The sequence below is a fragment of the Mirounga angustirostris genome, unplaced genomic scaffold (genome assembly GCF_029215605.1).
Source record: "Mirounga angustirostris isolate CCGP_5_RB_7025 unplaced genomic scaffold, mMirAng1.0.hap1 SCAF_13, whole genome shotgun sequence".
Classification (NCBI taxonomy): domain Eukaryota; kingdom Metazoa; phylum Chordata; class Mammalia; order Carnivora; family Phocidae; genus Mirounga; species Mirounga angustirostris.
In genome coordinates this window covers 7650455-7663702 of record NW_026991721.1, presented here as the reverse complement: position 1 = coordinate 7663702, position 13248 = coordinate 7650455, and the positions used below count along the sequence as shown (strand labels likewise).

The 13248-nt window shown below is 55.1% G+C and overlaps 1 protein-coding gene across 1 annotated transcript in view; it reads right to left on the bottom strand.

Moving 5' to 3' along the window:
* NRXN2 (neurexin 2) overlaps positions 1–13248 on the bottom strand; it is a 99501-nt gene that overhangs the window by 52887 nt on the left and 33366 nt on the right. The window contains exons 6-9 of the mRNA XM_064576231.1: positions 7812–7973; positions 6603–7041; positions 1892–2278; positions 1507–1710 (exon numbers count right to left, since the gene is read on the bottom strand). Of these exons, the coding sequence (XP_064432301.1) occupies positions 1507–1710; positions 1892–2278; positions 6603–7041; positions 7812–7973 (1192 nt within the window). The remainder of the gene's footprint in view (positions 1–1506; positions 1711–1891; positions 2279–6602; positions 7042–7811; positions 7974–13248) is intronic.

The following is a 13248-nucleotide window of genomic DNA, read 5'->3' as shown; positions in this document are numbered from 1 at the left end:
GCTGTGATGATGGCCCAAAGCAGAGCTTCACAGAGCCCTCATGTTCTCCAACTCTATGGCCCCAGCCACCTACACATCTCCCTGCCTCCAGCCCCCGCCCTGCTCAGCAAATCCTTGTCCTGGGAGGACAAAGACCAACTGGCCAAAAGGGGAAAGGGAAAGACATCATATAAATTTATTAATGAGGCAATGGGTCCCCAAAAGGCCACAGTCTGTCCCACAAATGGCCTAGAGACCAAAGTTAGGGTGAAACTGCAGATCAAGATTTAAAAGCTCAAAGTTCTGTGTTCTCTCCAATTGAGACTCCTAATCTGCTCAGAAGAATTCTACTTCTCTTCCTGCCCAGGACACAACGAGTGAGCCTCGTGGCCTGAATCTTCCTACATGGCAGGCCCTTGGGTGCTATACTTCTATGTGTTTAGTGAGGCTAGTATGAAACGGACAGTCATGAGCCCAGCCTGGATGGCTCAGGACCTCCAACTTCCAGTGTTCCCCTGACTGAAAGCCCCACCAAGGCAGGATCCTCATCTTCGCTGCTGTTATAGTCCAGGGGCAGAAGACACTGGCACTTACAAAGTGTCCCATAAATATGAGCTGAATGAGTGCACCTGCTGCTTTCTTCCTGCCCCAACAGGCCTGATGGTCCCATCCGCACAGACACCCTGGGGATGGCCCGGTGATGTATGCTCTAGGCAGGAGCAGAGATGGCAAGCCATCTGATGGTGAGGGTTCCTGATGCCCTCCATTCCCCAGTCTGTTAGAGGCAATGGGAAAACACTGTACTTTAGGGCAAATGACCTGGGTTTGAGTCTAGGCTCCTTCCCCAACCACTGCTGGCTTTGTGATGTTGGATGAGTCAGTATGTGAATTTCACAATCTATAAAACAGGCAAAGCAAAGCCCAGCAGGTGATCTTGTGGCTTCACAGGGCAGCTATGGGACTCAAGCGTGAAAGGAGACAAGGGAAGACATGTCCTGAGTTGTCCAGCGTCATCTGTGTACCTATGCACACAGACATGGCTCTTTAAACTCAGAGCAGGTGAGAGTGGCTATGTGCAGGGTCAGGTCCTCCTCATCTCCAGACGAGCTGCGCTGAGCTCAGGCTTAGCACCGCCAGGCATCTGTGAGTCCTTCCCAAATGAATGAACCAGTGAAAGAGTAAGTGGATAAGCCGACAACCAAGAAGGAGCTATGTTGTTACGTGTGGATGCAGGACAGGTGCGACCAAACCCAAATGAGTGTCCCGGGAGAGCAGCTGTCACACCGAGACACTGGGATGGATGGCACGGCCATGCTGGGGGCACCCCATACCCAGTGCTGCCAAACATGGGGCATCCCCTACACCGTGCATCCTTGCTAGAGACGGAGCTCTCAGGGGCGCTGACCCAGGGTTGGCACCTCCCCATTTCCCACTCTCGGTGGCGCCACCACCAGCTTCTCCAGACAGAGGGGGTGTGGTCAGAGGCAAGGACAGGGAAGGGACCAGAACACAGGGCGGGGTGGTTACCGAGGTTGACCGTGAGCTTCATCTGGCCCCCATCCAGCTCAAGGCGCAGGGTGTCGGCGGACTCCCTGGAGGTGGTGGCCATCATTAGCCCGTAGGCCCGCTGGGACATGAAGCGCAGAGACACATCCTCCGCCTCCGTGTGCATGGCATTCGGCAGCATGATCTTCATGTACATGGAGCCATCATAGCTCAGGACCGTGGCCTCTGCCCCAGAAGTGGGGGGAGAGGAAATCGAGGTACAGGTGAAGGCCAGTGGAGGGAGAGAGAAGACCAAGAGGATCGTTACAAGGATGACAGGCCCAGGGGTGGCCTGTGAGGGGCACCCTGATGAGGAAAGGGCCCAAAGATGGGCAGCGGAGACACCCGGAATGAAAACCAGCCTCACCTCTCTCACAGACCCGCCCCAGAAAGCCGGTCCCGATGCAGTCACAGACGAAGCGGTTCCAGCCCTCTCGGCAGACGCCCCCGTTGCGACAGGGGGCAGAGGCACACTGCTTCAGTGTCTCCCGGGAGCAGAAGGGGGCGACGCCCACCGCCCCCTGAGCCTCGGCCAGGCCCCGAAGGTCTCGGCTGCGCCCATCGATGAAGAGGTCCCGCACGCAGCCCACGTAGCCAGCCCGGAGCGCCGCCGTCCACACCTCCGGGGGCAGAGGCAGGTCCACCCGTCCTCCCTCCGGGAGGCCACCCAGGTACAGCGCGCTCTCCAGGTCCAGAATCTCACTCTCCCCGGTGGCCAAGAACGGTATGCTGCGGCTGTTCACCGAGATGGAGCCTAAGGATCAAGGGAGAGTGGGCCTCAGGGACGAAGGCAGGATTGAGAGTCGACACGGGCCAGAAAGGGACCCCTGACCACCCGCCCCACACCCTACAGCAGCCCTGGGCCAGAAGCTCAGCCGTATTTGCAGCTGCTGCTACTACTTGACAAAGATTTCAAGTTCAGGAGCTCAGGTGAGCCAGCCCCAGCCCAGCTGTGGTGTGTGGTGGGCCTCTGTCCACACTCCTCCCTCTGCACCTGAGTGAGTCCTCAGGGGATGCACAGCAGTTGGACATGCCCCAAAGGGCTGGATCACTCACGGGTCATCTCTCCGGCCAGTGCCTTAGACTAGAAACCAGAGGCAGAGAACCCGAAGGAGGCTGAAAGGTTTGAATCCAAAGTGTTTTCTTCCTACTAACATTTATTGAACTTTTATGACTGTGTGTCAGGCACTCGGCACTTCTCTTATGTCAGGGTCTCAAGGTAACCCTATGAAAATAGCCCTTTATGATCCCATTCTGAAGCGGCAGGTGAGGCTTAGGGAGACTGGGGAACCTGCCCAAAGCACCCCAGAGGGTAAGGAGCAGAGGCAGCGTGCCATCCAGAGCCTGCTGGTCCAACCCTCTGCCCGGTGGACAAGATGGGCAGGCAGATCCACTCCCAGAGCCCGACACAGGGTGACGGTCAGGAGAGGGGTGGCCAGGCACAGAGCTCCTGAGTCGTAAGACTTCTTTAGAAGGAAAGGCTGGTTATCTTAGAAAAAAGATTTGGGATCAAGTGGGAGCTTCAAAACCTTTACTGAGATCTTTAAGAAGCAGAAGCCTATACATTAGAAACTATTCTGTTTACATTTTTTTCTATACTTGTTCCTTCTTCTGTCCTTTCTCAAGAATTCTTAAGGGGAAAAAAAAAGTCTTTGGGCGCCTGGGTGGCGCAGTCAGTTAAGTGTCTGCCTTTGGCTCAGGTCACGATCCCAGGGTCCTGGGATCAAGCCCTGCGTCAGGCTCCCTGCTCAGAGAGGAGTCTGCTTCTCCCTCTGCCTCTGCCCCTCCCTCCCACCCCCCCAACCCATCCACTAATGCACTTGCTTTCTCTCTCTCTCTCCCAAATAAATAATATTAAAAAAAAAAAGTCTGCCTATCTCCACAGGGTTAAAGAGAGGTAAGAAGGGTTTGGTCTACATTAGCCTGACTGGGCAGAGATCTTGGACAGTGTAGGGGGTGCAGTAGGAGATCAAAGCATGAGTACAGGGTGTCAAATTCAAGAAGCAGATTAGGGCCTCTTCTATGGATGGGACTCCTAATCTGGAGCACGTTCTCCTCTGCTCAAAACCTTTCCTAAGCCAGAGAAGTCACTCCCCTGTGTCCCATTTTAATAACATGGCCCTAGCTTGTCTCTCCTGACAAGGTGTCAGATGTCCCAGGGTCTCGCTGCTAAAACCCACTCCCTGACCAGGCCCCCCTATATGGCCCTCTGATCACCCATATCCCTGTTGGTAGCAGATTCCCCAGATGCCTGCTCTACCCACCTGCTGTGGGGCCTCCTGGACATGGACGCTGCCCAGCTGGACTCTCAGTAAATGAACCAAATGGGGGAGAAGGAAGAGGGAGGGAAAGGAAGAGATGGGGAAAGAATGTACAATGGAGAGTCAACAAAAGGAAATTAAAGTGAGTACAGGCCTTGCTCCAGATCCTTGCTCCAAAACAGGGAAATGGAACAACCCAAGTGTCCACTGACAGATAAATGGACAAACAAAAGGTGGTGGTATTTACATACAATGGAATATTATTCAGCCATAAAAAGGAAGGAAATGCTGACAGCTGCTACAACATGGATGAACTTGAAAACACACTCAGTGAAATCAGCCAGACCCAAAAGGACAATTATTATATGATTCCATTTACAGGAGGTCCCTAGGGTAGTCAATCCATAGAAACAGAAAGTAGGATGGTGGCTGCCAGGGGCTGGGGGAGGGGAACAGGGTGTTAGTGTTTCATGGGGACAGAGTTTCAGCTTGGGAAGACGAAAAGTTCTGGAGGTGTATGGTGGTAATAGTTGTACAACAGTGTGAAGGTCCTTAATGCCAGCGAACTGTGCTCTTTAAAAATGGTTAAAATGGTAGGGGCGCCTGGGTGGCTCAGTTGGTTGAGCGACTGCCTTCGGCTCAGGTCATGATCCTGGAGTCCCGGGATCGAGTGTCCCGCATCGGGCTCCCTGCTCGGCAGGGAGTCTGCTTCTCCCTCTGACCCTCCCCCCTCTCATGTGCTCTCTCTCATTCTCTCTCTCTCAAATAAATAAATAAAATCTTAAAAAAAAAAAAGGTTAAAATGGTAATGTTATGTGTGATTTAACACAACTAAAAAAAAAAAATGGAAAAAGTCAAGGAGAGCTTTGTTGGGATGACTGCCCCAAGTCTGGGATTAAGTGCACAAATGAACTTGGGACATCAGAAATGGCCAGAGCTGGTCAAACAGTGACCCAAGGACCAGCCAGACCTGGTGTATGGGCTCTGGAGATCTGTGGGAGGCTAACGAGACCACTGCATGAAGGGAGAGAGCAGCAGAAGGCCCTGGGGTTCTCTGCAAGGCCTGAGCAGACTTCCAACCTAGAGAGTCACTAGTCACCTATGGGGAAACCCTGGGAGGCAGCGAGTACTCTGTGAAGACCCCCAGGTGCCATCATGAGACAAAACCAAGGGATGAACCCATGTACTGTAAAGCCTGGGGACGGGGATATTTCTCTGGGGAAGAGAAGGGAAGAAACAGCCAGCCACAAGAGGCGGATGTTTCTGGGAGCCATAGTGCCTCCTTCCTCCCTGTGTGTGGGGGGAAACAGCCCCTCCACCCAGTCTCGAAGGCCTGATGCAGTGACAACTGGGGGGGGGGCACAACAATTTAGCTGATGTTGGTAAGTGCTTACATTGGATAATGTGTCAGTTCTCCTTTACATCAATTCATTCTCTCGTGGCCAACAAATGGAGAAGAACGAAGAGAGAATTGGGCAGAAAAGAAGAGGATGGGCAAAGAAGACCAAAAAGGAAGAGTAGAGGAAAGGGTGGTTGGAAGCAACAGAAGTTTCAAGAAATAGCACCTGCCTGGCCCGAGCACTCTCTGCCCTGCTGTTTTATTGTGCTAGGAACCTCACCAGGTGAGAGTGTCAGGTACTCCTGTGTCCCCCCACCAGAGCACAAGCTCCGTAACAGTGAAGACTCTTTCGTCCACCACCATCCCTAACCCAGCACCAGCCCTAATCCAGCACCTTGGACAGCACCTGGCACACAGTAGGTACTCCGTAAGTACTTGTTAAGTGAGTTAATAAAAGAAAGTCGCATGGACCTAGCTAGAAGGGAGGCAGGGTTGGGAAGATTTTTGTTTGTTTAAAGGAGAATGGGACATCTACTCTGTGTTAGGCACTGTGCTATGCTTTTACAGATATTCTCTTATTTTCTCCTCTTAAGGACCCCAGTGCAATGGTTCCTTTTACAGATAATGAAACTGGGCTTCAAGGGGCCGAGTAAGGGCCTAAAGTCGCACACATGGTAAGTGGGAGAGCTGCGGTGTGAAGCCAGCTCTGCTGACTCCGAACACTACGCTCCTCTTGTCAATGCACCATGACAGGAGGGGCAATGAAGGGGCTGACAGGATGGGAGGAAGGGAAGGACAGCAGTGGGAGGGGCCTGGAAAGGATGGGGAGGGGCCAGGAGGTGAGTGGGAGGGGCCTGGAAAGGATAGAGAGGGGCCAGGAGGTGAGTGGGAGGGGCCTGGAAAGGATGGGGGAGGGGCCAGGACACTGGGCGGGGCCTGGAAAGGATGGGGAGGGGCCAGGAGGTGAGTGGGAGGGGCCTGGAAAGGATGGGGAGGAGCCAGGAGGTGAGTGGGAGGGGCCTGGAAAGGATAGCGAGGGGCCAGGAGGAGCGTGGGGGTCCTAGAAAGGATGGGGGAGGGGCCAGGAGGAGTGGGAGGGGCCTGGAAAGGATGGGGAGGGGCCAGGAGGACAGTGGGAGGGGCCTGGAAAGGATGGGGAGGGGCCAGGAGGACAGTGGGAGGGGCCAGGAGGACAGTGGGAGGGGCCTGGAAAGGATAGAGAGGGGCCAGGAGGTGAGTGGGAGGGGCCTGGAAAGGATGGGGAGGGGCCAGGAGGTGAGTGGGAGGGGCCTGGAAATGATGGGGAGGGGCCAGAAGGACAGTGGGAGGGGCCTGGAAAGGATGGGGAGGGGCCAGGAGGAGAGTGGGAGGGGCCTAGAACAGATGGGGAGAGGCCAGGAGGAGAGTGGGAGGGGGCTGGAAAGGAAGTCAGGCAGGGGGAGGGTGGAAGGGGCCCCCCAACCCCCAGGCCTCCTGACCTTTGCGCCCGTCCCTTTGGAAGTCCACGTGGCACCACTCGCCGTCGTTGACCTTGCGGCTAGACGCCCGCAGCTTGATGCCCCCAGAGCCCATGTCCAGCAGGAGGTAGAGGTAGCCGTCCAACAGCTCCATGGCAAAGTAGTCAGCCCGCTGGGCAGAGCTGTGGCTGCCGGCCCCGGCCCCAGCCCGCCGGCCCTGGCTAAAGAGCAGGAGCCCGTTGGGCTCAGTGGTGCGGAAGTCCAGGGAGATGGAGCCAGTGCGTTTGGCACTCCAGCGGGGCAGTGCCACGAAAGCCTCGGGACTCTCAAAGGTCACAGGGTCGAGGGCAGCCACATCCTCACAGCGGAATGACAGGTCCCCCTGCAGCTTCATCTTGGGGTCCCCTTCCTTTGCCAGGCGGGATAGTTCCAGCTTGAAGTCATTATTCTTATAGACCACCTGCAGGGAGGGGTGGGGTCAGGGATGAAGAAGCAAAAGCAGCTCAGGGCCTGGCCACTCCTGCCCAGCAGCAGCAGAAGCCACCATGGGACCCTGCCAAGGGGGGTGGGGGGCCTGCTCAGTGCCACTGGATCGCTGGCTTGGACCTCTGTTCTAGAACTTCATGCACAGAGGCTGTGAACAAACACTTCCCTTGCCCCACTTATGGTCTGTGCTCTGTCCTCTGGCCCAGCCTAGCAGGGCGGCCCTCAGTACCTGCTGAATCGGGGTTCATAATAATGGCAAGAGAATCACTGCTCATATCTAGTGGACATCTTCCAACTGACAAAGTATTTTTATTTACCCTCTTGTCTGCCCCTCACACCCACCTTGAGAAGTAGGTACTGACTACTCATTTTCCAGATGAGGAAACTAAGAATTAGACAGGCCGACAGACTTGGCCAAGGTCACAGAGCTAGTGGGTGGAAGAGCCAGGGCCAAACACAGGTCTTTAGTCTGCACATCCAACATTCTTTCCTCTGCACCACTGCCGCCCTCGAGGGTCCTCGAGGGTCCTAGAGAGGATGGGGGACTTCGGAGGCTCAAGGAAATGAGAGAGGAGAAGCTTCTTGATGAAATCAATGGGGCTTAGGTTTTGAAGAGGGGAGGTCTCCCTGCACCTTGAAAGGAACAGAGGAACCAGGCCGTTGGCCAGCTCAGACTAAATCACACTGAAGACATGGACCAAAGGGTTTCCTGGCTGACCCCAGACCCTTCCTAGCCTTACTCACGTCCTTGAGGCAGCCCATAAAGTTGTTGCTGACAGGTGAGCCTGGCAGGTCAGCCGTGTTGGGACTGCCCCCAATGTAGAAGAAGTCATCCGAGCCCAGCATGGTGTAATCCTCCTGCGTGTAGCCTGTGGTGGTCAGGATCCCGTCCACTGAGATGGTCACCTGCCCAGCCCAGGGAGGGAGGGGGAGAGACAAGGAGACAACCGGCATCAACTCCCTGGGAAAAGCCACGGGCTGGGCAAGGGAGGGGCTGGGGGGCCAGGGGGAGGGGGACCCCCCATTTTTATGTCTGCTTGTCTTGGAAGAGGAACAGTGGGGGGGGGAGAGGGAAGGCAGGAAAGGAGGTAGCACAAGATTTGATGGTTTCAGGGTGGGCTAAGTCCTGCCCCACAGCCCCCAACTCAGCAGGCAGAGGCCTGAAGGGTTCTTGGAGGGCTCACCAGGAAGAACAGCAAGAAGCAGTTCCTGGAAATGGCTCCAAACAGGAGTAGCGACCTCAGGACAAGGCCCCATTATGGGGGGATGCAAATGGCATCCTCACTTCCCTCCTCTTGGGGTGCTTTCTGGACCCTCATGTGATTTCAGAGCATCTCTCATAAAGGAGGTAGAGAATACCAGTTCTCCTTGGATCTTGGTGGCTTTGCCTCACCTGAGGCACTAAGGAGTCCTCTCAATCTGAGACCAACAGGGAAATGGGAGATAGCGAGGGCATGCGGAACAGGAACTCAGATACTACTGGGGAGCATTGGAACTTCCTGGGGGACACAGAACGCCCCCCGGGGGCTGATTCCCACCACCACCACCCTAACATCAAGGGTTCCCACTGGTCCTTGCCTTCTTCCTGAGTCTGTCTCTTTATTCCCCAGGTCCCTCTGTATGCCGGTGGTTCTCTTGTCTCCCAAAGTGAGGGTAGCCCTTTATTTATCAGCCTGCCTTCTTTTCTTCGTTGTCTTCCCTACTAACACCGCCATCATTATTCAGGTTAGGGAACAGGGGGTGTGGGCTAACCTCACGATACCTTAACCCTGGGCTGAAAAGTCAGCTAAGAAAGCAACGTGGGTAAGGAGGGGGGGAGTACCCGATGTTCCAAGGAGAGGACAGGGGCTCAGCAGTGACCTGGGGAAGGCAGAAGTGACCTTGTGGAGGAGTGACAGATGCAAGGAACTGTCTGTCTACCCCCTCCCCAGACAAATGCCCACCTGGCCCCTGAAAAGTTTAGCCATAGGAGCAGCCCGCAAGGGCTCCAGAGACCCAGCAAGACTGTGGGGGAAGAACCAAGGGCTTCGGGACCATGAGCGCCCCACTGTAGGGAAGCTGTGGCTTAGGATGGTCACCTGGGAAGAGCAGGCAGGCTCCTACAGGAGCCATCAGGAAGCTGGCTCACAATGAACCCAACACTGTGCTTCCGCAGACCACAGCTCACCCCCACTTCCCAGTCCCCAAAGATGCTTCAGGACCCTCTTTTCAGGCACAGTCTGGAGATCTGGGCCTTCCAGTCACATCCTGTGATGTCCCCACCCACACCGGCCCATACGCACATGCCACCAGCCATCTTCCTGAGCCTGGTCTCCAGGGTTCCATTGTCATGGGGTGGGAAGAGGATGTTAGGAACTCCGAAAGAACATGGGCACAACGAGGCAAGGGGAGCTTCCCCCACAGGGCCCTCAAGTCCTCCTCACTCACAGTGAGTGGGGGTAGAGCTGAGCAGAATGAGGGCGGAAGGGGCCCCCTCCTGGGAACCATCAAACCTTGTGCTGGGGGGACTAGGTTCAAGGACAGAAGGTCTATGTGGGAGGGGGCAGTTTGGCTTTTGAGTCTTATTTTGAGGGGAGGGCTGGTCATTATTGTTTATTTCTTCCCTCAACCCACCTAAGGCTGGGAAGTAGGGATTGGGGTGGGAAAGGGAAGTATCAAAGTATTAGTCACAAAAACATGCATACAAGATTAGGATGGGCAGAAGGGGGCTGGGGAAAGGGAAGAAGGGGACTGGGGTGAAGGGGTGGGATAGGACAGGGAGGGGTGGTAGGTGAAGGGGTCTCCCTAGGGCAAATTCAGCTCTGTCCCACCCTGCATCTGCACTCTCGATGCCACACCGAGACCTGGAAATAGGCCACTAGTTCCTCAGCCTGTGTCTGGTCACCCCAGCTAGACGGTCAGCTCCTGAAGGGTAGGTATCTGGCCTGACATGTCCCTGTAACCACATTAATCCCAGCACAATCCAGGGACACATCATGGTCATTAAAGGCGAACATCAGGTCACCTCGTGACCCAGAGAAACACTGGGCTCTCCCTGCCTGTGTCCCATCTATAAGCCCAACACCTCAGGAGCCTTGAGTGGACAGAGCCTCCATCCTCTGAGACTGCTCTAATCAGGTGCCCTTGCTTCTGTGCAGGGGGAGGGCCCCGCTGGCCCCCAAGTTCCTCAGGAAGAGGCTTCCCTGGCCTCCTCAGCCTTCCAGCCCCCCTAAGCCACTCAGCTGTGTCCTCCCTCCTCGGCTCCAGCAGCCAGGGCACCAGCTATGGCTATTTTCCTCATCCTATGGGCTCTCTTTGGCCCAGTCCATGCAGTGAGCTCATCTGCCTTTGCCATTCTAGAGTTAGAAGGACCTGACCTGTGGGGAGCACCCTCCTCAATTCCCCTTCAGACTGGGCGCAAATCTGACCTTGCCCTCTATGGCTTTATGCAAATCCCTGCCATGTGGTGCCCCTTTTGGAGAAGGGCTGCCTTCATCACCCTCCTATCTGTCCCCCAAATTCACAACTATTTTTTAGAGCAGTCCTGGCCCAGGGGCTGAGGGAGAGGGTCGCAGGAGACAGGGTGACATACGGAGGTGCACGGAGGAAGGGGGGGTCAGCCTGGGGGTGGAGGAAGTAGAAGGAGAAAGAGGGAGACGGGCACTAGGTGGAAAGGAAGCCAAGAGTAGGGGGAATGGAGGACAGTCTCTGGGGAAGGCAAGGAGGGAGATGACGGAGATTAGTAAAACCCGACTGTTCCCTCAGACAAATCAAAGTCCAGACACAAAAATGGCGGGTTCGTTAGTAAAAGCAGGAAACAGGGGCGTAATTCCCCCGTCCCCCTCCACCCCAGGGGTTCGTGATGCCCCTGTCCCCCAACCCCCCCTCCCCGCGCAGCTTCTGGAAGGGGTGGGGCCGGCGGGGGAGGAGGGCAGGGGGGCCGTGCGACAGAACAGCCTCTGCAGCTGGGACACATGCAGGTTAGAGGGCCAGGGTTGGGAGCCAGGCCCAGCAGGAGAGGAGAGAGAGAGGCAGCCGCAGGTGAGAGGGCATGCAGGGTCAGGGGAGATGGGGAAGAGCAGAGATGGAGGCGAGGAAGCTGTGGGTGCAAGAAGGAGAAGCTTCCTTCCAACGGAGGAGGAGAGAGGAGCCACCGCTAGGACAGAGACATTTATGGGTTGAGAAAGAAAGGGAAGGGACACGAGGCTCAGATCTTCCTCACCAGAGGGTGACTCAGACACTTGTTCCCACCACCCATTCACTACTAATCACTGACCCAGACACACCTGCTCACACACCACATCCTGCTGGAGGCAGCGGGAGAAGTCCTGACAGGCTCATTTCCAAGCATCCTCCTTTCGTCACCAGGACCATGGCTAGCACCCAAGACACAGCAGACACTCGGCACCCAACCCACACCAACACATCAACCCAGACTGCCAGGGCCCTGAGTGAGGACTGAGGGCGCCAACGGGAATGAACCATAGCTCTGCCCTGGAACAGCCATGAGCAGCTGGGGAAGAAGGGGTGAAGCACCGAAGACACGGGAGCCCAGCCTCCCTCCACACCCCAGGAGCATGGAGTGTGGCTGGAGGTGGCGGCAAGAGGCAGCCTCTGACCTGGGCGGGGTCTCAACCCTCCCCGCTGGGCCCACCTCTCTTCCACTCTGCTCTGCCTGTCTGCTCGCAGGCAGGCTGGTGGGATGTGAAACCGGGTCCTGGCCAGACCTGTCCCCAGAGGAACACTCCATGCCTGTCCTGACCCAGGAAGAAAGGCTGAGGAAGAGGGAAAGCCCCTCTGGCACCATCCAGCGCCTTTCCCAGCTGCCTGCTAGGATCACAGGGTCACTGAGCTCCTTGGGAGGGGGACTTATTCAGGGGAGAATAAGATGGAGGGCCGATGTTTTTGACTTGTGGATGGGCTGGATGGGTTTCTGGGATTTTGAAGGCCATCCACATTATATGTAAAATTGTCTCATTTGTCCATTACTGTCATCAAATTCTCAAAGGGTTCCAGAAGCCAAAGGTGGTTAAGAACAACTAGTTTAGGAAGAAGGCCCGGGCCTCCCCTTAAGATTAAGTGGGGTGGGGGCGCCTGGGTGGCTCAGTTGTTAAGCACCTGCCTTCGGCTCAGGTCATGATCCCAGGGTCCTGGGATCGAGCCCCACATCGGGCTCCCTGCTCTGCGGGAAGCCTGCTTCTGCCTCTCCCACTCCCCCTGCTTGTGCTCCCTCTCTCACTGTGTCTCTCTCTGTCAAATAAATAAATAAAATCTTAAAAAAAAAAAAGATTAAGTGGGAGGAGTAGGGCATGAAGACAGGATGGCTGAGGGAGGTCGTGCAGGCCTGCTACCTGCTCAAGTTCAGCCATCTGTTTAGGGCAGGGAGAAGCTAAAAGGAGAATCAGGTTGAAAGGATTCCCAGGAAAGTGATTTGGCCAGCAGTTATAGCCCTACAGCAACTCCTGATGTCTGGATTTGATAAAGTTTGGGGCTAGAGGGGAAAGACTTCAGGTCAGAAACCGTGAGTTCCTCTCGCCTTTCCCATTTTCCAGAACAATCTCTGCCTCTCATCTGTAAAAGGGGTGTAACTACCTCCATCACTCGTACTTCAGGCTGATGATGTGGATCGACTGAGATAACAGAAGTGAAGGCACCGGACCCTCCATAACTGCTATGTGCCCCCCACAGCTGTCGCTGGGCCTCAGTTTCCCCTTCGGTTAACTGACAACAGTCTCTGCCTGATGCCTCAACCTAGGCATTTGTCAAGTTTAAATTATATGCAGGATGTGAGAGCTATTTAAAAGGATCAGAGACCCCAGTATGTGTCTTTGATTATTATTATTATTACAAGAAAACTATTATTATTTTTACAAGAAAACTTCCATCATCCTGACCACACCTGACCCAAACCTCTCAACATACTGGCCTTTTTGGTCTGTATCCACCCTCTCCCCCAAGGAGAAGCACTCCAATAACAAGAAAAGAGACCTTATAAAAATGAGTTAGTAAAAATAAATTCAAAGCCAACTGGAACTGGGGCTGAGGAATGCCTGGGAGTAACAACAGGGTGAACCCTGTCTCTTTTGGGGCCCCATGCTCTGAGTCTAGTCTTCCCCTGAAAAGGCTGATCCCCAGGGACAGGTTTTCGAGGGTTTATGAAGCTCCTCAGGCCACCAGGAGGCAATCAGCCCTGATCATCAAG